At 42.7% G+C, this 24,964-nt stretch overlaps 1 protein-coding gene across 1 annotated transcript in view; it reads left to right on the plus strand.

The window, feature by feature from the left end:
• LOC137526029 (tyrosine-protein kinase SRK3-like) overlaps window positions 1-24,191 on the plus strand; it is a 120,851-nt gene extending 96,660 nt beyond the window's left edge. Inside the window, exons 8-11 of the mRNA XM_068247240.1 lie at window positions 9,668-9,854; window positions 12,568-12,700; window positions 23,483-23,590; window positions 23,674-24,191. Of these exons, the coding sequence (XP_068103341.1) occupies window positions 9,668-9,854; window positions 12,568-12,700; window positions 23,483-23,590; window positions 23,674-24,096 (851 nt within the window). The 3' untranslated portion in view covers window positions 24,097-24,191. The remainder of the gene's footprint in view (window positions 1-9,667; window positions 9,855-12,567; window positions 12,701-23,482; window positions 23,591-23,673) is intronic.
• The last annotated feature ends 773 nt before the right edge of the window (window positions 24,192-24,964 follow it).

Consider the following 24,964-nt stretch of genomic DNA (forward strand, 5'->3'; position numbering starts at 1 on the left):
TACAGAAACATTCACAAGACATGGCAGGGACTCAGTAACTGGAGAAGTGGGACAGTCTCCAATTGACAGTGTGTCTTCCCTGGTATCAACTGATTGAATCGCATAAAAATCGTCCAAAATCATCTTCCACACATCGATCAATGGAGCCACAAAGTCATACCCACACACACCAGTTTTTATTAGGTTATAGGCAGACTTAATGCATGCATTCAATACTAATTCACTTTTTGCACTGTAAAACTGACAAAATGAACTTGCATCTTTCTTCCATTCATAGACCAGGGCTTCCATCTCTCCTTTCTCAAATGGAGGATCCCATGCATATTTAACAGCTGAGCATTCCGGCTGATCATAGTTTGCAAATGTGTTAGTGGCAGAAACATACATTGGGTTATTTAGCAGGTGATTGGCCGATTTCTTATTCCTAAGGATCTCCAATACCTGTAGCAAGTGTTGAACTGTAGTGTATGCAAATTTCCCTTGCTGCACGAATAAATTGATCTGTTCAATACTCTGTAATATATCTTCATAATCATATTCAGATAATTCATTTAAACAAGAACTTTTATTTTCCCTGGCTAGCAATGAAAGTTCATTAGTAGTTTCATAGGTCCATTTGACTCCCCTAAATGGTGACTGAATTTCATTATCTGCTACTGGCGGAGTCTCATTACAGATCTGATGCGCAGTCGCCAAGGGCAACGACTCCGCTGATTGTAACGCTTTTCTTTTGGAGCGTTTACGTTTGGCTTTAGACCCTGCTGCCTTAGCAGAAGAAAAGTTATCAGAACAATTATCTGCTTGCTGATTATTTTTGTAGGCAGTAGAAGGAGCAGCTGATTGACAAGCTGCCAGGAGCTTATCAAAAGGGCTAGGCAAATCGGTTTTGCGCAGCCAGTTATGGATCACAAACGCTAGAAATTCCAGTGGTCTCTCTTTTAAATTGGTATGATCTAAGACATCGTAGGCCCACTGAAACAATCTTCCCTTAAATAAAACATAAACTAGCTGGGGGGCCCACGTTGAAACAGGAGTAGCCTGGAGCTCGGGATTGGCCAGGAACCTGGTACATTCAGAAAAAAACTCATTTTCTGTTTCAGAATTAAGTTTCCCAAATTTCTTAAAGGAACAGGAACCATAACAAACAGTGTAATTTTTGCTGGGAACCCCCCCCACAATGGGGATTGTTAATGGGGCTACCATAATGTTAAGCTTGGAGGTGTAATCTCCACAGTCAGCATGCAACACATAAGCTGACGTGAAGGAGGTACACACACCAGCACAAGGGATCAGGATATCCCCAGTTTAGTGGAGGAGAGGACTGACTCCAATAGGAGATTGTGGTGCACAGAGCCGGTGCAGATGCGAACAGCCACAAACAACACTTTCGTAATAACGTCTCAGCGCAAAGTAGCGCTGAGCGCATAAACCAGGACTGAGGAGATCAGGACAGGTAGACAGAATGAACGCTTGCTTAACTAGCCACTACTTAGTGACAGCAAGCGTCCACAATAAGACAGACTGGAATGAGGCAGCCAATGCGTTTGCAGCAATGGCGTGCCTCACAAAGACAGGACAGGATAGTCAGGAAATAGCAGGATCAAGATAGATGAACGTAACACAGATAAATATACAATAAGTATGATTTCCTAGCGTATTACAATTAAAGCTATCAATGAAACTATTTGTAACGTCTGACTAACATGTATATATCGGCAATGAACCGATATATGACATAAGCAGGAACTCTGACTAAGACTGGAGTAACACAGGGAACAGGACTCAGAAGGATTTGCTATCTCTTCGCAGAGATGAACGCAATCCACAAACAGGACCAGAAACAGGATACTAGCTCAGCACGGGTGCCCACGATACGCGCAAACTACCAAAGCGTGCTGGAAGGCTGACTAACTGAACACAGGAAATAAACAGTTCGTGTACGTATATATCAGCGACACTGATGTATCAACGTAACACGAATACAAAGAAAATAACAAAATGCGCAAGTATGCGTATATATTGGCGATGAACCAATATATGACACAAGACAAGCAGAGTAACAACTTCTAGAACAAGAGCAGAACTAGGAGGACTCGCTGACCCCTTCGCAGGAGTCAGCGCAGTCCACACGGACTAGGAACGAGGTGGGGCACGGGCAGAGTAACAGACAGAATCTGAGACTATGGTAGCCCATGAGGCATTGCAGGAAGCAGTTCTTTATACTGAGGTCATCCAATGGGAGCAGACCTGCAGATTCCCACACAAGTGAATGGTAATTAATCACAGGCTGATAGCAGGAAAAGGCAGACAATGATATGCAGCCTGCAGGAAAGGGATTGCCCCTCCATTGCAGCAGACAATGTTTGTTTACACAAAAGCATATTAAACTGTCATTAACTTCAGAGCGACTGCAGATGGAATCAGCAACTAGTTTAAGTGCAAACCAAACTATGCAAGCAAATGCATGTAATGACATTAGAACTGCTTGGTTTGCAATACCACTGCAGTCAGCAGTAAACGCTGCAGAAGCGATCATAACAATCCCTAAGCTTGGGTATGAGGTCCTTGGTCACAACACCCTGGAACTGGTCTAAAGTATAACACAGCAATGACACAGTATCCCTAAGCTTGGGTGTGAGGTCCGTGGTCACAACACCCTGGAACTGGTCTAACATTTAACACAAGCGTAATCTGGCTAAGTGTGAATTCCCAGGTCCTCCTGGTTCTAACACACTGTGGGATCTGACTGGTCTGAGTGCTCACACGTTAGTATTCGCAACGGCAGACAACCAGCAACTGACAGGCAAGATGTATATATAGTGCAGCGCTCCTCAGCGCCGCCCAGCCCCACTCAGCCAATCACGCACTGCGCTAGGATCAGCTGATCGTCCTGATCAGCTGATCCCTCTCCTCTTGGCATAAAGGTCCTGCCTCCCAGCGCGCTCGCGCGTAGCTCTCCATCTGTGTGCACTACTAGGCTCAGACAAACCAGACGCATGCTGCTGTGCGGAACCCGCCGGTCTGAACGCGGAGACAGCCGCCCCGCTGCTAGACCGTGCGGCGGTGTCTCCGCAATCCATTACAGTGTGCCACCACGGTTGGTGAGCACGTTCACTGAACAGTCCCATTCAGTTTTTCAAATTGTCGAGCATTATTGGCCAATATTGAAAAAAGACAAAGATCTGGCTAGTATATTACCCCCAAGACCCTCAATAACGTATAAAAGGGCATCTAGCCTGAGGGACATTCTCGTCCACAGTACGTTTTCCAAGAATCCAGAACAACAAAAAAACACCTGGTTACCTACAAAACCACAAGGGTCTTTCCATTGTGGGAAATGTAAAGCATGCAAATATACGCCCACAATCAAACAATATGTCTCCCCAGTAAATGGTAGGGTCTTTGACATTCGCTCATTTATCACATGCAATACAAAGGGGGTCGTATATGTGGCTAAATGCAAATGTGAACCTCTGTATGTGGGTAAAACCCCAAAAGCACTCAAGGAGCAAGTATTAGAACACATTGGTGACATAAAACACAGGAACGACACACCGATTGCATGACACATGAATCAGGTACACCCAAAATCCAGGTTTGACATCATGTTCTGGGGGATTCAGGAATGGAAAAGAAGTATGGGGGGGGGGTAACCTGGACAAAAAAATTGAGTCAAGGTGGATATTTCGTTTTGGACTCGAATGCGCCAAACCGGCTTAATGAGGATTTTAATCTGGCCTGTTTCCTCTGATTGGTTCACACTCACATACCTACAGCAACATATCTGGTAATCAAGCAACTATTTATGAATCCATGAGCAACAGATACCACCATATATAGATTGATCGGTGGATTGATGGTGATTGGCAGTCTATGGTAGTAAGGGAGGCAGATGGACTGATAAAGCCGTATGCACATGCTGAGACGCTATTCCCCTTGATGTATCCATCAGATTGACATAATGCATAGTGGCTGAGACATTTTTATATACTCACCTGGCAATCGATATACGCCACTTGAGGTGATGTGTTTCAATTTGATATCAGTCACAATGTGATTCCTACCTATATGCATGGTGCAAGTGTACAAATGCAACTGCCATTCATCTGTGCTGAGACTTTGATGTTCTGAGTACATGCAATGCATAGATGTATTGGCATCATTGCAGCGCTAAGGCGAGGAACTGAATATACACCTTCCACATATATAATACTTTGCCACTGTGCGTGTGGATTGAAGCGCAGCCTTATACTGATTAGCGGCGCTATGTCCAAGAGTATGGGGATGTTTACCCCCTCCTTGTACGCTTATACAGCTGACTGTAGCACAATTTAGCAGTTTTAATTGAAGCGCAGCTTTACAGTGATTAACAGCACTATGTCCAATAGTGTGGGGATGTTCACTCCCCTCCTTGTATGCGTATACAGCTAAAAATAGCGCAACACAGCAGTGATTGATCGGCGCTGTTGGTTACTATGCCAACGCACCGACCGGAAGTGATGTCGCGGCCACCGGAAGTGATACACCGCAAGTGTAGTCGGCGTTTACAGCTTACAGGGATGCTGGCTACAGGGCGCATTAGTGCGCACCACTTCACATACATCAGAACCTTGATATGTGCCTGAACAGGTATGGTTAATGCATGCAGCCACACCCTGTGTGGGTGTGTGTGTCCTCTCTCTCAGTCTATTTAAACCTGCACTGCAAACAGTGCCTCAGCTCTGACTTGGGCTATTTGCTGGGGGACATTTTGCTGGTGGGGGGTGCACTATGCTCATTGTATATATGTATAGCACTTTTTGAAAAAGCCGTACGGGGAAACATGTTAAAGAACATTATACAATCACTTTGTAAATAGCACTATCACTCCTCTATACAGTATGTCCTCCTGATATGTATATGTAGGTGATGGTTTGTACTGACTACAGGCAGCATCTGCTAGCAGTCTATATGACAGCTGATTGTATGTTAGTGATTAAAACCTCTCCTATACCAGCAGGGTTCTGAACCTCAATGTGGAATAGCTACACCTCATTCAATGTTTAAACGTGGGGGATAAGCCAAGACCTCCACACTAGTGGTTTATACATTATTTTGTGAACCCTGTTAGGCACAATTAAAGTTGTGTTTTTTTACTGACCACTAGGTCTATTAATGTGGAGCTACAGTATATACTCCTGTATTTATACTAAAAGGGCTGGTCCTAGTGACCCTGTGTATGATTACATTTCCGTGGTCTATCCTCTCGGCTGTGTGTATATTCTTATTGAATTTTAGTTTTAGCTTGTTAATGTTGTATCATTTTAGCTAGAAGTGGTCCTGCTTTGTTGTTTTGATGATAAAAATTAAGCCTCATCCTAGTGAAGTAAAGTTATATTCATATTAATATGCTAAAGTAAGTCTAAGTTGCTGTCTCCGCTCAAAAAACTCAAAACTAATGTTTGGGATGAGAAGGATTGATTTTCCATCTCAGCTTTGGTGATAGCAGATACGATATTGGAAAAGGTTATATTTCTGGCTTTTTTGGCTCTGGATCCTAATTGGATTAAAAGACCCCTGATATATTGGCCTGCTATATTGTGCTCTCTCTAACTTCCTCCGTTGTATTCATTTAAAAAAATTCTCAAATATTTTGTGAAATCAGTTTAGAGTTTGCAGCTTGTAGAAGTAAAGGAGAGTTCAGTTTCCGTAGGAGGGTTTCCAGATGTGAGAAGCTAATTGGCGAGCCATACTTATTGGAGTATGATTCGACCAAGAAATAGTGTGTATATCAGATTTCTTTACTGCTTGAAGAGTGTATCTATCTGTAAGAAACATCAATTCTTGTAGAGGTCTGGTGAACATGAGAACAGAACCTATAGTCCCGTTCTTCACTGTGGAGTGACCTCCATGTATCAAACAGATCTTCTTTGTGAAGAAGTGGGGAGAGGGTGGATCTGGAGTGCCGATTTGTGATGTCTAGAGATTGGTTGATTATGCTGTTAAAATTGCCACCCACAATGAGGCTATCCTTTTGGATTTTACAGACTCTAGTAAGAAGCTTCTTCAGAAATCTGCATTGACCTAAGTTGGGAGCATGTAGGTTCAGCAAAGTTACAGGACTATTATTAATTAGACCAGTGAGAAGAATAAAACAACCTTGAGGATCCTTTTCTGTAGAGTGAATGTCCACCGATCTTTGTGAATTGCTATGATGACGCCCCTCGTTTTTTTACCTTTTTTTACCCTTGGTCATCTTTTATTCCTTTAGTGATTGTTACTGCAAGGTTTTGCTTGCAGGCAATCAGTAGACCTCCCTTCTTCTTGTGAAAGTTATGAAAGGTTATATGTTGGAATCCTGGCAAGACACAGTAATGCTGATGTTTGTCTAAGTGGTGTTTTTCCTGAAGCATCAGAATGTCTGTGTTTTGTCTTTGCAGTTTTGTGATTAAGGAGAATATTTTGACAGGGGAGTTAAGGCCGTTTACGTTAAGTGAGGTTATGTTTTTAACGCCATTTATGGTTTGATGAGATGAGTTGTAGTATGAGTAATGGAATCGTAACTATCAAGGTGTTGGGGGGCATCTATTTGAATAGTGAGATTGGTGATGATTTGAAAGCCTACGTAAACCAAACATAACAAAAACATAAACAACATTAACAAATGTGGCATAATCTGTGTGCCTCAGGGTATGTCACCAGGGTGGAGAAAGGTAAACACCTAATTGGGGTAGGTCTCAGCAACAGCGGCCTTAAAGTGGGTATAAAGACATATCAGCAGGTTAGGAGCTTCCCTCAGCAGATCAGGCAGTGTCTGCGGCTTAGGAGAGCCTTTCTTTCTCTTCTTCGTGGCCTTGGTTTCGATTGGTGGGGTCTCTATCAGTGCAGCAGAGAAGGGTAAAATTGGCAAGCTGTAAAGGTCACTTTAGCAGGCTTGTGCTCGGAGCAGAGGGATTAAGCGTCTGTGATGAACAGAGTCCGGACACGCCCCCACTACATGGTTATTTAGACAGTTAGATTATCTTTGTAATGATTCAAAGAGGTAAAGAGGAGCTGTTAGGTATAGGGTCTCAGAGAAAAAAACACATATATCAGTAGCTAAAGATTGGCTGTACTTACATTACATATGCATTTCACTGTCCACATTTCGATTTCACAGAATTTTTATATAGTATTTGCAGAGATTGATGCTCCTGACAGCTCATGGCAGGTTCCATGATTGTCTGTCTTGTAAGAAGCCAATTGTGACGTAATATCCTCCCTTACGGTGCTTCCTGATGATTCGACTCACAAAAAAGATGGTTCATGATCCGGACAACATTACTGTGCAGTGAATATTAATTAGCCATGTGGCTACGAACAATAGCGGACTCTAACGGAACATGTGCCCTGTGCACAGCGCAATGATTTTTCAGTGCTTTGAGTTAGACTGCTTTACTGGCTGCTGTAACATGAGCCTGTAACTTCTCACTGTGAAAGCAGCCTTAGGGCGGTATAGGGAAATGAAGGGGAGGACCAAGGGAGTGGGGAGAAGGAGCAGCCCCAGAATGCTTTGCAGTATCTGTTATTCACCCTGTCGGCCTCTTTAGGAGCTTGGGAATAACAAGCCTTGCTGTTCAGCAAGCATCAAAGTAAGAGAGATTTTTAATTTCAGTATTGCCTTTTTGGCTTCCTTCTAAACTGTTTAACACAGGAGAATAGAGGTTTAAATTAGCTTTTGCAGCCTGACAGTTACTCTTAAGCGCTCACAGATAAAAAATTAAATATGCATAAAAATACATAAAATATAGCCAGTTCGCCTCCTCTTATTGTTATTAGATTACATTTTCAAGAGGCGGTGCTCATAGCTTGCAAGTCCTATATGTATACAAAGGCCTGTAGTGCCACTATATAGTCCTCTATATAAAAATTGTGAAATATGAGCTCCAAGCAGATCAGCTTTCTACATAGTCTTTCCTCCTGTTCTGTGCAGTTTCCACTATTCAGTTCTCCATATCAGACAGGCAAGCCACCACCACAGCCTAGGTGAGCCACTCACCGTAAGTGTTGACCCAGCCGGGTCTAGTAACGCCTTGGGACCGTTCCCGGGTCATTCACCCACCACTCTGGCAACTCTGTGGGTATTCTCTGCAAATTGTATTTCTTGTCCCTTGTTCACTCTTATAGGATTTGCACCTCAATGAAAGTACTATACATAGTGTAATACTGCTAAAACTTTTATTGAATATAAAATCAGTTTGCACTCAAAAATTCCAACCTCGCGCTCAGTCGGTTAACTGCGCTCTCATGCCTGGGGCCATCACCTTCGCTGAATCTCGTCCTGGCATGCTGGTCTTGCTTCTGCTTATGACTCCGCCCTATCGATTTCGTCACTCAGTGACTCATCAGGGGCATAAGATGAGTCACTGATGAGTCACCAGGTCGGGATTCAGCAGAGTTGATGGCCTAAGGCGTGAGAGTGCAGTTAACCAACTGAATGAGTTGCGGAGCTTATGTGGTCTGGGTGGATACTGAGCCTGCCAGCTGGCCAACATATGGGGGAGAGTCCATTCTAAATCACTCTAAGCCTAGAGCCCGAGGTGAGGGAGGGGGGAAATGGCCCCCTCCTCCCCACTGATGTGGGTGGCCAATGCTCTTCCCTCATGCGCTGTGAACCCTCCTGCACTCCAAAACAGCTCTGGGCGCCTTGCAGCCCCTATTGTTACACCACTGAATAAAGCCTCTCTAGCACTGCCCCACCATCAGCAGCAGCATCTCTCCCTACACTGACTAAGGCAGACTGTAAAATGGCTGACTTCAAGGGGAAGAGTCAAAAAATGGCTTTATAGGAAAAAAATTAGGCTGGGCACGAACGGCGCATACTGTTCACGCTCAGCCTGAGCTAGCGAACGGCTGTTGTTCGCCAGGTGAACGGATCGGCCATCCCTTTAAATAGGCTGTTGTGACAGCACAGGTTAAGTAGCAATTGTTTAAGGTATGGAGTCTAAAATAAATAAATAAAACACATTTAACTACTTGAGGACCAGAGGCTTATACTTTCCTAGTAACCAGGGCATTTTTTACAATTCAGCACTTTGCAACTTAAACGGTTTATTGCTTGGTCATCCAACTTAGCACCCAAATTAATTTTACCCCCTTTCCTTCCCACAAATAGTGCTTTCTTTTGCTGGTACCTGATTTCTGCTGTGATTCTGTTTTTTTTTTTTTTCCATTTTTTGTATCCCCCCTCCCTTCTCCCCCACTATGATCCTTACACTACAGATTACATACATAGGCATATGCCTATGATAGGGATTAGATTGTAAGCCAATCAGAGGGACAGGTAAGTGACAAGCACACACTCTGTGCAGTGCTGCTTTAGATGGCAGCGCTATATACATGCATTTTTTAGTGTAAATAATGATCACAGCCTGCCAGCATTGATCAGCTGCTGGCAGGCTGCTCGCTGTGCCCCGCTGTGCTTGGTGATGGGAGAGCGCGCTCGTGTGAGTGCGAGCTCCCATCTAATCTCGCTCCTCGCGAGATGATGCCATATGGTGTCCTGGAGGCACGAGGAGGCCACTCTGCGGTGGCCATGCTACGTTAGGCAGTCGCAGCGGGTGCTTACATTTTTATAAATCAATGTGTTCTTAATTCTCCAGAAAATAACTCATTATGTGTCATCTTGGATCTGTTTTGTACACAACAGTGTCATTACCCCAAGTGCAGTTTGTACCCAAAGAAGACATCCATGTTGATGAGAGTTGTTTACTTGGAGCCGGAAACTTTGGCAAGGTGTTCAAAGGCTGTTTTCAAGGCACACCTGCAGCAGTAAAGACAATCCGATGTAATGACACAGAACTTAATGACATATTCCATGAAATACAAGTCAGCATGTAAGTATTTTTTTTTTGTGTGCATACATGTAATTTTAAGAATGAGAAATGACAAAATATAGAGCAAGAAGAGCTGTGGGTTCCCTCAAGCCAATAACTGCTTGTTGTACAGTTTCTACTTTCCAAGGAGCTGAAAAAGTTTGGGGAGAAAACTGGTCAACCTTGGCAATGGGGGTATTTACCATTATTATGTGAAATGTTATTTATGTCTTTTCTGGATCCAGTAGTGTGGTTTTTAGGATTTTGTGATTGAATTAACCACTTCAGCCTTCAGTCGTTTTTCACCTTATGCATCCGAACAATTTTTACCTCCCATTCATTCCCCAGTAACTTTATCACTACATCACAATGAATTGATCTATATCTTGTTTTTTCCGCCACCAATTAGGCTTTCTTTGGTGGTACATTTTGCTAAGAATTTTTCTTTTCTAAATTAATTTTAAATGCGAAATTAAGAAAAAATTAGTTCTTGAAATGACCTCAGCGCTATTGGATATTCCACACTTATATCTCCGTCACCAAACACCCAATACAGTGCAGGCTTACCGGAATATATTGAGACCCGGGTTATAAGGTCTTAAAAGCGTTTTTGCCAGATCACAACTACGATCACCGCTTCATCCTTGGTCATCAACGATCACCTCTTCTCCTTAAATCGCTCCCAATAAAATGCAATATAAACCAAAACACATCTAAGCGTATACCGTTTAAAAGCACTTAATTTATTGCACATCTATATCAAATACAAATTAAATACAGTCCTTGATACTCACTTCCGGGCCCTTCTGACAGGGACCCATGAAGTTAAATCGCACATCAATCAATCCTCCTCTGGAGTACCGTCACTTTCTATCATCCGTAGGCTATAGACAGGAACAGAGTGGGACGGACAGCTTTACTAACTTGAGTGTGACAGGAGCAGCAGCTTTATGGTTGCAGCCCTGAATGCTGTCATTCTGTAAAAGTCAAATGTTATGGCTGCCCTGTCCTAACTTCTTACCCCTGCTTGTGTGCCCGGGCCATGTGAAGCTCGCAAGAGGAGTTCTGTGTTTAACAGACAAAGGGCTCGATTTACTAAAGTGTGCTAACACTTAGCACGACAGTGATAAGTCGCTTTGCACATGATATCATGTGCTAAGTATCATTATCACGTGAAGTCATAGCAGATCATGTGAACGGAATGTAGATCATGAATTATTACTGTATACAGTACATAAAGTGACGCGTGTTACACTTTGCACGCACCATATTACATTAACTCACATGTTAATGTAAGCACCATTGCTGATTTCATTACCAAACTCTATCTTCTGATCGGGCGAAGCGCCGTAGTTTTCAATGGCATTCCGCACTGTATACAGTAATAATTCATGATCTACATTCTGTTCGCGTGATCTGCAGTGACTTCACGTGATAATGATACTTAGCATGGGATAATGATACTTAACATGGGATAACGATACATTGCATGTGCAAAGCCTTTACACGTGATAATGAGTTATCACGTTTTAGTGAATCAAGCCCAAAGTGTCAGGAGTCTCAACTCCCCGCTTTTCCACATGGCTGATCTATTACCTGCAGGAATTTTACAGCAGCCAGTGCACAGAGTCCTGGTCTCACATCCAGCTGTAAGAGTGAGAGAGCATGTTGTGATTCCGTGGGGGAGGGGACCCAGGACAGTGTAAGTTGATGAAGATGTACTGGATGTGTTTTAAAAGAGACCTTAAGCTAAAAAAACAACACCACAAACAGGATTTAAACATTCCTGGAATTTCTTCCAGCCCCCACCCCCATAGAGTTGCTTGGTTCCTTAAGACCGCTGTTATATTGCTTTCATCCCTCTTAAAAAGCTGCTACCGGGCACAGTCACCGCTATGACACATGCAATGTCCTGTGTGCACAACACCTCCTCAATTATGCTTCCCAGCGATTGTGCACAGCAGCCACAGACAGTAATGTTTTGTGTGTGCGCAATTTGGATTATTTACGAACTATGCATGTGCAGAATGCTCTGGACCATGGTTGCCTTACCGCTTGGAAGCATAATGGAGGAGATTGCATACACCATAGCTGCGACTGAGATCAGGAGTGCTAACCCACAGTTATATATGGCATATTCCCAATGCCGTGTGCCCAACCTAACCATCTTAGCATCTGCAATATGTTTTGCTAAAATACATGCATTACACAGACTGAAAGAATGTTTTATCTGTGAAAGTGACATTTTAAGTACTTAAAGAGGAACTCCAGCCTAAACAAACATACTGTTATTAAGTTACATTAGTTATGTTAATTAAAATAGATAGGTAATATAATCTCTTACCCACACTGTTTTAAAAGAACAGGCAAATGATTGATTTCATGATGGCAGCCATCTTTGTGGTTGAAAGGAGGTGACAGGGAGCATGAGACACAGTTCCAACTGCCCTGTGTCCTGAGCACCTCTCCCAGTTGCTAGGCAACGTGAATAACAACATAGGAAATCCCATCATGCTCTGCACAGCATCAGGGAAAAAAAGCCCGGGCTTTTTTTCTTTGATGGGTGGAGCTTAGATAAAAATGCAGCTAAAATGATGCTTTGGTAAGAAAAACAAAGTTCTGATGCTGTGAAACTGTTAAAGAAAAACCAAGCCTTTTCAGTTCTGCTCAGTAGATTTTTAGTCCGGAGGTTCACTTTAAGAAACCAAAAGTGTACCATTGCTTTCTCATTTAGGAAGTTGCATCATCCCAACATTGTAAAGCTGATGGCAGCCACAAAAACAGACACGCATATCCTGCTGGCAAGTGAGTACATTCATGGAGATAATCTGGACAGAATACTTCACAATCCCAAATCTATTGTACAGGTAAGTCCTACCCAATAAGTAGTTTCCATTTAAAGGTTTAAATGTGAACATTTAAATAAATTAATATATAAGATTAACAAATAGATGAACAACATAGTAAGTAACGGAAGTATTTAGAGCCTGTTTTTAAACAAATTACCCTACTGTCACACAGAACCCTCCCTCTACCGTTGCCTAACCCTAAGACCTCCCTGGTGGTACCTAAACCTAAGACCCCATGAGTGGTGCCTAACCCTAAGAACATTCCTGTTGGTGCCTAAACTTAAACCCTCCCCCGTGGTGCCCAACCTTTAGACTCGTGACCATGTGGTGCCTAACCTTAACCATCCCAATAGTACCTAACCTTACCCCCGATGGTGCATAACCTTAACACCTAACAACCCCCACACACACCTAACACTCCTAAAGACCCCAACCTCCTAATCCCCGATATTTTCACAATTATTGGTGATAATGTTAAAAGCTGCTTTTAGTGAATATAAACAGTAAATGGTGGCTATAAACTGCTAGCACCCAATGTTTCATACGGGGTCTCAGGGTGCCCAAACTGTCATTTATAGCCGCTAATTGCAGTTTGTAACATTGCCGCCTATTGTTTTTTACAGGATGCCTCTGGCACCCTTTTTTACCTGCTTCACTAGACTTTGCCACAGATTCCTGCATGTGCATCTGGGCCTCTTGTGATGCCTTCATAAGTTGCAAACGCATCCTGTCTCGTGCACAGGTTACACAGCACCAAGGCTGGCAAAAATTAATCTTGTGAGCTTGCACATATATTTCAATCACATTGCAAGCAGCCAGAGCTGACAATTAAACATTCTCTAGTATGCCAGGCCAAACTGCATAGGTAATTAGGTCTTATCAGAACTTTCCTGGAAAGCACAGCAACCCCCCCCCCTCCCCCCCTCCCCCCTCCCTCCGCCCTCCTGCTGAAAAACTCGTAGATCAAGGTTGTCAGAAATCAAAAAGGAGCCTTTCACTAGTCTGAGCTGATCTGAGTTCTTCATATTTCATGGGATTTTTAGCCTTCACAAAAATGCTAGCAGAACAATCTTTTCCAAAGTTGTTGGGCTCATTATGACACTTCTTCCGGGAAATTCCCACACAAGTCAGATTTGATTATTTATAAAGGTTCTCAGGCATACTTTATCGATTCATAATTAAATCTCATATCTGAGGATGTGTAGTGTCCTTCCCAAATGCAGGTGTGCAGTCCGTTTTTTGGTAGGACTCTGTAAAAGAGTTGGATTTTCTCCTCCTTCAGGGAGGGCCTCAGCTCTTATGTTACATAGTTACGTAGTTATTTTGGTTGAAAAAAGACATACGTCCATCAAGTTCAACCAGAGAACAAAGTACAACACCAGCCTGCTCCCTCACATATCCCTGTTGATCCAGAGGAAGGCGGAAAAACCCTTACAAGGCATGGTCCAATTAGCCCCAAAAGGGAAAAATTCCTTCCCGACTCCAGATGGCAATCAGATAAAATCCCTGGATCAACATCATTAGGCATTACCTAGTAATTGTAGCCATGGATGTCTTTCAACGCAAGGAAAGCATCTAAGCCCCCTTTAAATGCAGGTATAGTGTTTGCCATAACGACTTCCTGTGGCAATGCATTCCACATCTTAATCACTCTTACTGTAAAGAATCCTTTCCTAAATAAATGGCTAAAACGTTTTTCCTCCATGCACAGATCATGTCCTCTAGTCCTTTGAGAAGGCCTAGGGACAAAAAGCTCATCTACCAAGCTATTATATTGCTCTCTGATGTATTTGTACATGTTAATTAGATCCCCTCTAAGGCGTCTTTTCTCCAGACTAAATAAACCCAGTTTATCTAACCTTTCTTGGTAAGTGAGACCTTCCATCCCACGCATCAATTTTGTTGCTCATCTCTGCACCTGCTCTAAAACTGCAATATCTTTTTTGTAATGAGGTGCCCAGAACTGAATTCCATATTCCAGATGTGGCCTTACTAGAGAGTTAAACAGGGGCAATATTATGCTAGCATCTCAAGTTTTTATTTCCCTTTTAATGCATCCCAAAATTTTGTTAGCTTTAGCTGCAGCGGCTTGGCATTGAGTACGATTATTTCACTTGTTGTCGATGAGTACTCCTAAGTCCTTCTCCAAGTTTGATGTTCCTACCTGTATCCCATTTAATTTGTATGGTGCTAGACCATTGGTACGACCAAAATGCATGACTTTACATTTTTCAACATTGAATTTCATTTGCCATGTGTGTGCCCATATAGCCATCCTATCCAGATCCTGTTGCAATATGACACTATCTTCCTGAGAGTTGATGATTCTGCACAATTTTGTATCATCTGCAAAAATAGCAACATTGCTCACTACTGCATCTACTAGGTCATTAATAAATAAATTGAAGAGCACTGGACCCAGAACAGACCCCTGTGGTACCCCACTGCTAACAGTCTCCCATTTTGAGTACGATCCATTGACCACAACTCTTTGTTTTCTGTCCATTAGCCAGTTCCCTATCCATGCACACAGACTCTTCCCCAGTCCTTGCATCCTCAACTTTTGCACCAGACATTTGTGGGGAACAGTGTCGAAGGCCTTTGCAAAGTCCAAGTATATCACATCTACAGCATTCCCAATATTCATATTAGCATTCACTACCTCATAAAAGCTGAGCATGTTAGTCAAACAGAACCTGTCTTTAGTAAACCCATGTTGATGCTGAGAAATAAGATTATTTTCTACTATGAAGTCGTGTATAGTATCTCTTAGTAACCCCTCAAATAGTTTGCATACAACTGATGTTAAGCTTACAGGTCTATAATTTCCTGGATCTGATTTTTTGCCCTTCTTAAATAATGGTAAAACGTGGGCTGTACGCCAATCCACTGGAACTCTGCCAGTTGAAAGAGAGTCACAAAAGATAAGATAAAGGGGTTTATCTATAACTGAACTTAATTCCCTTAGGACCTGAGGATGCATGCCATCCGGGCCAGGTGCCTTGTCTATTTTTAATTTATTTAGTCTTGCCTTCACTTCTTCCTGCATTAAGTATTTAATATTACAGTTAGAAGATTGAGACTCTTCTGCCTCTGTAATTTGCAACAGTGCTGTTTCCTTTGTGAAGACAGAAGCAAAGAAAGCATTTAATAACTTTGGTCATCCACCATTGAGTTCCCTCCCTCATCCTTTAGGAGTCCTATACAGTCAACCTTTCTTTTTTTAGAGTTGATGTAAAACTATGTCAACCCCTCCCTTCAGGATGAGGTCTTTAAGAGTTTGTAACATTCAGATCTTGGCATCCATTGTTCTTTGTCTATCATCTGTTGTCGAAATACCATCCGACAGGCTGGCAGGAAACCAGCCACAGATCTATTTTGCACTTCAGAAACAAAAACAAAAGACCGAGAGCCCAAATGGTGCGGTATTTTTGGATAATAATAACAAAATTAATTAAAAAGGTTATACTCACAAACATGGGTTGCCCCTAGGCAACCACTCCATGTGCCAGTGGGGAGAATTAGAACCTGACCCCATTCAGGTATAAGATGTTGCTCTCTGTAGAAAGAAATTAGGAAGAATCCTTGCCACCATAGGTGGATCGCTTTGTAGTGAGGATAAGAATCAGAGGCGCCAAAAAGGGTAAAAACACAATGGAAGTTAAAAACTGGGGGGAGACATAAATCACGACTCACCACCCATAGAAACCAAGAACCGGTATGAGACTAAATGTTCAGTCGGAAACAACAACAATTTATTGGTACTCCCAGGTGCTACGCGTTTCACGGGATTTCCCCGCTTCCTCAGGCAATCAAACAGGAGCACAAGCTACAAAGATACAGAACAATAAAGTACATAAATAAGAGGACCCCAAATACTTGTGATAATAAAAATTATCACAAGTATTTGGGGTCCTCTTATTTATGTACTTTATTGTTCTGTATCTTTATAGCTTGTGCTCCTGTTTGATTGCCTGAGGAAGCGGGGAAATCCCGTGAAACGCGTAGCACCTGGGAGTACCAATAAATTGTTGTTGTTCCGACTGAACATTTAGTCTCATACCGGTTCTTGGTTTCTATGGGTGGTGAGTCGTGATTTATGTCTCCCCCCAGTTTTTAACTTCCGTTGTGTTTTTACCCTTTTTGGCGCCTCTGATTCTTATCCTCACTACAGATCTCTTTTGATTATTCACCACAAAGACTTTATCGTTTACTGGATTTTTTGTGCATACTTTTAAATTAACACTAACAATTTAGTTGTTCCAGTTTTAATTATTTACACTAACAATTTAGTTGTTCCAGTTTTAATTATTTTTGTGTGAGTTTTTGTAAGTTTTAACATGTGCTGGAATGGATTTAATATACAGCTGTAAATGCAATATAATGAGGAAATTAACAGTTAGAGTTTCCCTGACTATTATTAAAGGGGACGCCTTCAAGCATTTGCTATGCCAATAGAAACCAGGGGTGACTTAAGAGTTTAAAAGAAGAAAAAAAAAAACACACACACACACACACACACACTCAAATCATGAGAGGGATATTTTCTTTAAAGGAGACTAGAGCTGTCAAATAATAAAGATTTGATACTTACCCGGGGCTTCCTCCAGCAGCTTGGAACTTGTGCACTGGCTGCCCTCACGGGCTCAGCCCTCATAGCCTGCCACCAATATCTGTAGTATATTGCTAAATGCTTTATCATGTACATCTCTGTATACTGCACTACTTTTATTATGTAATGTCTCTTGTTTTTGAACTACTTTTCATGTTCTTGTAGATGCTGACTGAGCTCTGTATGTGCCAAACCCAATTCCAGGCATGATCCTGTCATTCTTGGCGAAATAAATGATTCTGATTCTGATTCTGAGCATAAGCTTGTCAGAGTCCCACATCTGCTGTTCAGCCATGATCAGCCCCGGTAACAGGCTCAGTTGCGTCAGTCATGGTCTTCTGCACAATTTTTAAACCATTTACTGACGATCCTATGCCATTACCCTTGAAATAATGGTAGCCCTTCAAGAGCCCCAAAATAATGGTCGCTTGGTTGCAGACCAAAATACTGTAGTAAATGTCATATGGTCTGTTCCTCCTGTGATACAAAAGCAGTGGATGCAGAAACGGTGCACTAAGCGCATCCACTCAGGACCTCAGATGTGTTTTTGGTCCCTTTTAAGCTCCTTATAACATCCTAATGGTTCTCAGACCCAATGAGCTGTCAAGCGAATTTGTCTTTTTGGCAAAAATTACACAATGCCCAGCAGCCAAGATGGGCTCCCTTCTAATGCCTAAGGCCCTCCAATCAAAAGCGGGATCCTCTCCTCTATCTTGGTGGTGCTAGTCAAGCCATTGACTTTCTTCTATCACAGGCAGCCATAGTCTCTTGCATAGGGACTGCAGTTGCAGAGTCATGGCCATGAACGGGCCTGTCCTCCTGGAGGAGCTCACTTGTCCTCCCCACTCTTCCCATGTCACCCTCCAGAAGGTGATTTGTGGCTTCTTGCCGCTTTGGATGCAGCTGTGCCGTAACTCTGTCCCCACTGTAACTCTGCCCACACCGTAACTTTGCTCAAACTATCTATGAATGGGTGCATGTTGCTGCTGGGGAGTAAGATCTAAAGTCGTCAGTGCACATTCATCGTTGCAAGCCTGCAACAGGTATTTTATATACACTGCTCAAAAAAATAAAGGGAACACAAAATAACACATCCTAGATCTGAATGAATTAAATATTCTTATCAAATACTTTGTTGTTTACATATATGAATGTGCTGACAACAAAATCACACACAAATTATTAATGGAAATCAAATGTATCAACCCATGGAGGTCTGGATTTGGATTTGGAGTTTTGCTCATTCCTCTTGCAGTACCTCTTAAGCTCCATCAGGTTGAATGGGAAGCGTCAGTGCACAGCCATTTTAAGATCTCTCCAGAGATGTTCAATCAAATTTAAATCTGAGCTCTGGCTGAGCCACTGAAGGACATTTACAGAGTTGTCCTGAAGCCACTCCTTTGACATCTTGGATGCAGGGGCATCTGAAGCACTGGAGCGCCATGCGGGGGGGGAGAAAGCCGCAGCCGTGGCAGGACAGCGGCCATCCACTGACAGTGGCTGTGACAAATTTTGTTTATTTTCTTGTGGCCATGTCACCCAAGTGCTTTTCAGTCTCCACCATTGCCTCTATAGATGTCCCCTCCCTCTGAGTCCACCTCTGGCCAAGAGAAGCAGTGATCTTTTTCACTGAACTTTACCCTCCCCCGACTGACCAATCACAACAGGAGCCCGGCCAGCTTCAGAAAGCCACTCACGTCACTTCCTGGTTCAGCATGCAGATGGAAACGCTGCTGGTTGCTTCTTCTCTTCTGCTCTTAGCCGGGCTCCTGCTGTGATAGCTCTGTCAGGGCAGAGTTCAGTAAAAAGTGCAGACTGCAGAGCAGATGGCTTCTGCCAGTAGGCTAACTAACACAACATTCTTCTGTCTTTTCCTGGTGTCAAGTGACATGGGGATCTGGAGATTGTCGAGGCAGCAGAGTGACCATTTCATGTATATGTCTCAGGTCTCTTCTTGCTCTGCCCTGCATCCCACTGACACTTGCTCAGACTCATTCAGCAGACTCTCCACCAAGCACACTCCTGCTCTTCCCTGCCTCCTGCTTCCTAGTGACTCAGCGGATGCATCACACGTACATGGACCTGATCTGTACAGCTTTCCACTGGCCTGAATATGCTGAAGTCACAGTGCACCAGTGGAAAGCTGTGCAATTCAGGTTCAATATATATATATAAGCCAAGGGATGAGCAGCACAAACCGGATTTTATGCAATACTATGCAAAGCATGCACGCAGCACTGGAGAACCCCAATCTCCATAAGAAATATATAAATACAGAGGGTGCTGCAGCACACAACAGGAAAACAGTGACAGGGGCTCTTGGTTACGCTTTAACGCGTTTAAGCTCACCAACTGCGCCAAAGTGTCCCCAATCTGGTGAGTCCTACTCTAACCAGGCAAAAATGCTAGCTTTTATCAGCGTTCTAGTGGGAACCATGCCAAAAGCCCAGGGGTCAGCTAAATGGGAGAAATGAAATTAAAAACACCTCACCTTCTACTAGCTACTAACTGAACTATGAGCACCGCTCATTTATATGCTTAACTGTGCTAGAGATGGGTGTGGTTATGCACGCTCACAGGGGAAAATAACATAAGGCAAGGGATGAGCAGCACAAACCGAATTTTATGCAATACTATGCAAACCATGACTCGTTGTAGGCCCAGCAAATTCCACGCCACCCAGAACCGGACCCCCCCCCCATCACCCTCTGGAGCAGCGCCCCCTGAAAACGACTGTGACCCACCTTGCCCACCGCAAGACTGCAACCCCCCTGGGGCCGTATAAACATCTTCTTGAGCCGTCATGACCCGGAGATATATCGCGATGTCCTTATGACTCGTGTCGAGGTCAGGTTGTACCGACATATGCTGATGAAACTGCTCGTCAAAACTTAGCCATGCCATGACCCCGTACATCCTATGCACTTCTCAAACCATGTCCAAATAACAAAATAATGCCGAACACTTTTTTGGCACTTTTTCCTCAGTGATACTTGCCATGATCATATAGGCTTGCAGCCAATTACAGAACAGCCTATAATGTGCTTTGCCAGGTCGGTTATTGAGATCGGTTTGTTTTTTCGCTATCTGCCTCCTCTATGTCATCGCCCCCGCCTGCGTTACTTCCCTCCAATCAGCGGGAGGGAAGGGACGCGGGCGGGCACGGTGACATAGAGGAGGCTGGGAGTGGCCACACTGACAGATGCAGAGGTAAACAGCCGACTTCGACTTGCTGTGTGTCGCTAGCTCGGCGTTTGATTTATAGGGGGCAAGCAGAGCACGGGGGGGGCCTGGGGGGAGCGGTATAGCAACAGAGGTTGGGCATTATATGGAGACCCGGTCTCTGTGTGCTGATAGCATTCCTAGAACCCACCCCGGGTTCTCTTTAACTCTATATATATATATATATATATGTACATATACATACTCTACAGTATGTTATTATTATTTAGTATTTTTATAGTGCCAATATCTTCTGCAGAACTAGATAGTTATAGTCATAGAAAACATACAGTCTAATTCCTACCATAGTCAAATATATCCATTGTATTCTAGGGCTAATTTAGGGGGAAGCCTGTTTACTTATCTGTATGGGAAGAAACCAGAGTGCCAGGAGAAAACCAACACAGACACGAGGATTTAAACAGGGAACCCAGCATTGCAAGGCAAGAATGCTATTCACTACACCACCATACTGCTACTCTTGTGCCAAAGGCTAGATACAAGAGTTTTAAAAAATGAGTTCCATTCTACATTAAAGAGGAAGGTTAGGATGCTGTTGGTCATGGGGTAGCTGATGCTGTTGATAAATGGCCTTGGGCGGTAAAAAGTACAAGTCCTCCCCTGGATGGAGCTGTCATAGTGTGTAGCTTTGAGTCAGTGAAGGATTGTGTGAGGAAAAGTGCTAGTGCCACAACTATGGACCTCATGGAATATATCAGTATATCAATTTTGCATGTTTGTCACACTTAAATGTTTCTGCTCATCAAACACCATTAACTATTAGTCAAAGATAACATCATTGAACACAAAATGCAGTTTTAAAATGATGGTTTTTATTATTTAGTGAGAAAAAAAACTCAAAATCTACATGGTCCTGTGTGAAAAAGAAATTGCCCCCTGAACCTAATAACTGGTTGGGCCACCCTTAGCAGCAATAACTGCAATCAAGCGTTTGCGATAACTTGCAACGAGTCTTTTACAGCGCTCTGGAGGAATTTTGGCCCACTCATCTTTGCAGAATTGTTGTAATTCAACTTTTTTTGAGGGTTTTCTAGCATGAACCGCCTTTTTAAGGTCATGCCACAACATCTCAATAGGATTCAGGTCAGGACTTTGACTAGGCCACTCCAAAGTCTTCATTTTGTTTTTCTTCAGCCATTCAGAGGTGGATTTGCTGGTGTGTTTTGGGTCATTGTCCTGCTGCAGCACCCAAGATCGCTTCAGCTTGAGTTTACAAACAGATGACCAGACATTCTCCTTCAGGATTTTTTGGTAGACAGTAGAATTCATGGTTCCATCTATCACAGCAAGCCTTCCAGGTCCTGAAGCAACAAAACAACCCCAGACCATCACACTATTACCACCATATTTTACTGTTGGTATGATGTTCTTTTGCTGAAATGCTGTGTTACTTCTACGCCAGATGTAACCTGGCCGCAAAAAGTTCAACTTCTACGCCAGATGTAACGCACCTTCCAAAAAGTTCAACTTTTGTCTCGTCGGTCCACAAGGTATTTTCTCAAAAGTCTTGGCAATCATTGAGATTTTTTTAGCAAAATTGAGACGAGCCTTAATGTTCTTTTTGCATAAAAGTGGTTTGCGCCTTGGATATCTGCCATGCAGGCCGTTTTTGCCCAGTCTCTTTCTTATGGTGGAGTCCTGAACACTGACCTTAATTGAGGCAAGTGAGGCCTGCAGTTCTTTAGATGTTGTCCTGTAGTCTTTTGTGGCCTCTCGGATGAGTTTTCTCTGCGCTCTTGGGGTAATTTTGGTCGGCCGGCCACTCCTGGGAAGGTTCATCACTGTTCCATGTACTTTGCCATTTGTGGATAATGGCTCTCACTGTGGTTCGCTGGAGTCCCTAAGCTTTAGAAATGGCTTTATAACCTTTACCAGACTGATAGATCTCAATTACTTTTGTTCTCATTTGTTCCTGAATTTCTTTGGATCTTGGCGTGATGTCTAGTTTTTGAGGTGCTTTTGGTCTACTTCTCTGCGTCAGATAGCCCCTATTTAAGTGATTTCTTGATTGAAACAGGTGTGGCAGTGATCAGGCCTGGGGGTGACTACAGAAATTGAACTCAGGTGTGATAAACCACAGTTAAGTTATTTTTTTAACAAGGGGGGCAATCACTTTTTCACACAGGGCCATGTAGGTTTGGAGTTTTTTTCCTCACTAAATAATAAAAAACATCATTTAAAACTGCATTTTGTGTTCAATTATGTTATCTTTGACTAATAGTTTATGGTTTTTGATGAGCAGAAACATTTAAGTGTGAAAAACATGCAAAAGAATAAGAAATCAGGAAGGGGGCAAATAGTTTTTCACACCACTGTATATAGATAGGTAGAAAAAAAACGTTTTGTAAGAAATAATACCTTTTAATGGCTAACTAATAGAGTTAAATGATGCAAGCTTTCTGGGATCTAGTATATTTATAGTTTATCTGGTATAAATAGGAATGTTAAAATCAACTGTGATAATGGTAGGGATTTCAGAGGACAGGAGCTTGAGAATCCATGCAGATAAGTGATAAAAGAAAACAGAAGCAGCGGCAGGAGTGCAGTATATAACTGTGGTTTCGAGGTTAGAGGGAGAGTATAGTCGGACTGCATAGACTTTAGAGGTCTGGAGAGAGAGACAAGGAATAAGAGGGAGTGGCTTAAAAGAGCATTTATCAGAAAGGAGAATGCCCACACCACCTTCATGTTCATTCCCGCTCCTAAGAGTATGACTAAAGTGGAACCTCCGTAAGAGAGGCCAGCAGATGTGACTGTGTCAGTAGTCAGACAAGTTACATTGACCCCAAAAAATGTGAAGGCATTAGAAGTGAAAAGATCATGGATAAAAGGGGAGTTTGTTACAGACTGTTTTAGTCTGTAATGTGAGTAAGAACAGTAAAACTGGTTTGGACAACAAATGAATAACTTGTAGGTGAAAGGGTTAATGTTGTGTTTCTTTATAGATCTCCGAAGATGACAAAAAATATATTGCCCTAGAGATGTTGCTGGCCATGGAATATATTCATTCCCAAAATGTACTACATCAAGATGTCAAGCCTGCGAATGTTCTAGTGAGTTGCCTCTAGATAATAGGGTTATTATTCGATTTTCGTTATTATTGGAGACAATGTGTTTATTATTTTTCATATCATAGGTTGAAGCAAGATCAAAAAAAGCTCTTCTAACAGACTGGGGGATGGCAAACGTTCGAGTGACCATTTGCACACAAATGTATGCGAAGATTGGACCATACGGAGGGACTAAGATGTACATGGCCCCCGAATGCACCATGGAAAATAAATCAGCAACCAAAATGTCCGACATGTGGTCAGTTGGAGCTACAATTGTTGAACTTTTCACTAAGCAAATGCCTTGGACTTCACTCCAAGAAATGTATCCTAATATGTTCATGAAACAAGCACCAAAATCATTAGCTTCAATGGATGGAAAACTCCCAATTGTAAAATCCTGCTTCTCTTATGATCCAAAGCAGCGACCAACAGCTGCCAATATGGTTGTTGCTATCAAAAATATGGAAGGCGTGGATCTTGCAAAACACTACGGCTTCACATGGTGATTAGGTTACTAGATATTATTATATGTAAGAATGATTTCCATATCTTCAGGCAAACATAATCTTCATGTGAAGGGAAACATTTTCAGTTTGTTTATGAGGAAGCATTTTTGAACACAGGTTTTTTTTTTCACTGGCGTTAATCCAAATGACCTCTTTCATAGTGGATACTGCATTTTACCTAATTTCAAACACACTGAGGCCTAATTTATTGAGAGGGTCCCTAAAATAAATATCAGAAATTATTCAGTGAACCTTTGTGGCCAAAATTTTAGAGACACCCCTTATTTGAAAGCAAAACTAGCGCAACAGACTTCCGGTTCCGGCGTCCGGGAGAAAGTTCGGAGGCAGCAGCGTTCCCCTAGAAAAGTGGTCTCCTTCTGCTCTAAAGAGCCTGACACAAACCGCCTGCAACTCGATCAGGCTGGTGATACTTGCATGGGACTCCAGGCGCACAAGGAACCGTCGGATGGATCGTTACATCACCCGCTCAGTAACGTAGGGAGATTATCACATGGCCGCGGCAGTCCCAAAGATGGCGGATAAAGAAAGGGAGGAGGATAGCGGAGGATAGGAGCTGTACTGGCCTGAATGTTCTGATACAGCAACGCCTGGGCAAGTAGACTATGATAAACTCACTAAAGATGTTGTTAACATGCTATCCCCTAACTTGTCAGTCATAATAGAAAAGTCAATATGCAGCACAATAGGGGACATTACATCTGAGCTGACATCTTGTGTGCACAGAGTATCTAATGCAAAACAGAGAATCTCTGCTTGTGAAGACGAGCTAAATAAAACTAACACTACATTGAATGAGGTACGTAGGCAGAATACTGACTATGCTATAAAATTGGATGATCTGGAGAAC

This window comes from Hyperolius riggenbachi, chromosome 7, assembly GCF_040937935.1.
Source record: "Hyperolius riggenbachi isolate aHypRig1 chromosome 7, aHypRig1.pri, whole genome shotgun sequence".
NCBI lineage: Eukaryota > Metazoa > Chordata > Amphibia > Anura > Hyperoliidae > Hyperolius > Hyperolius riggenbachi.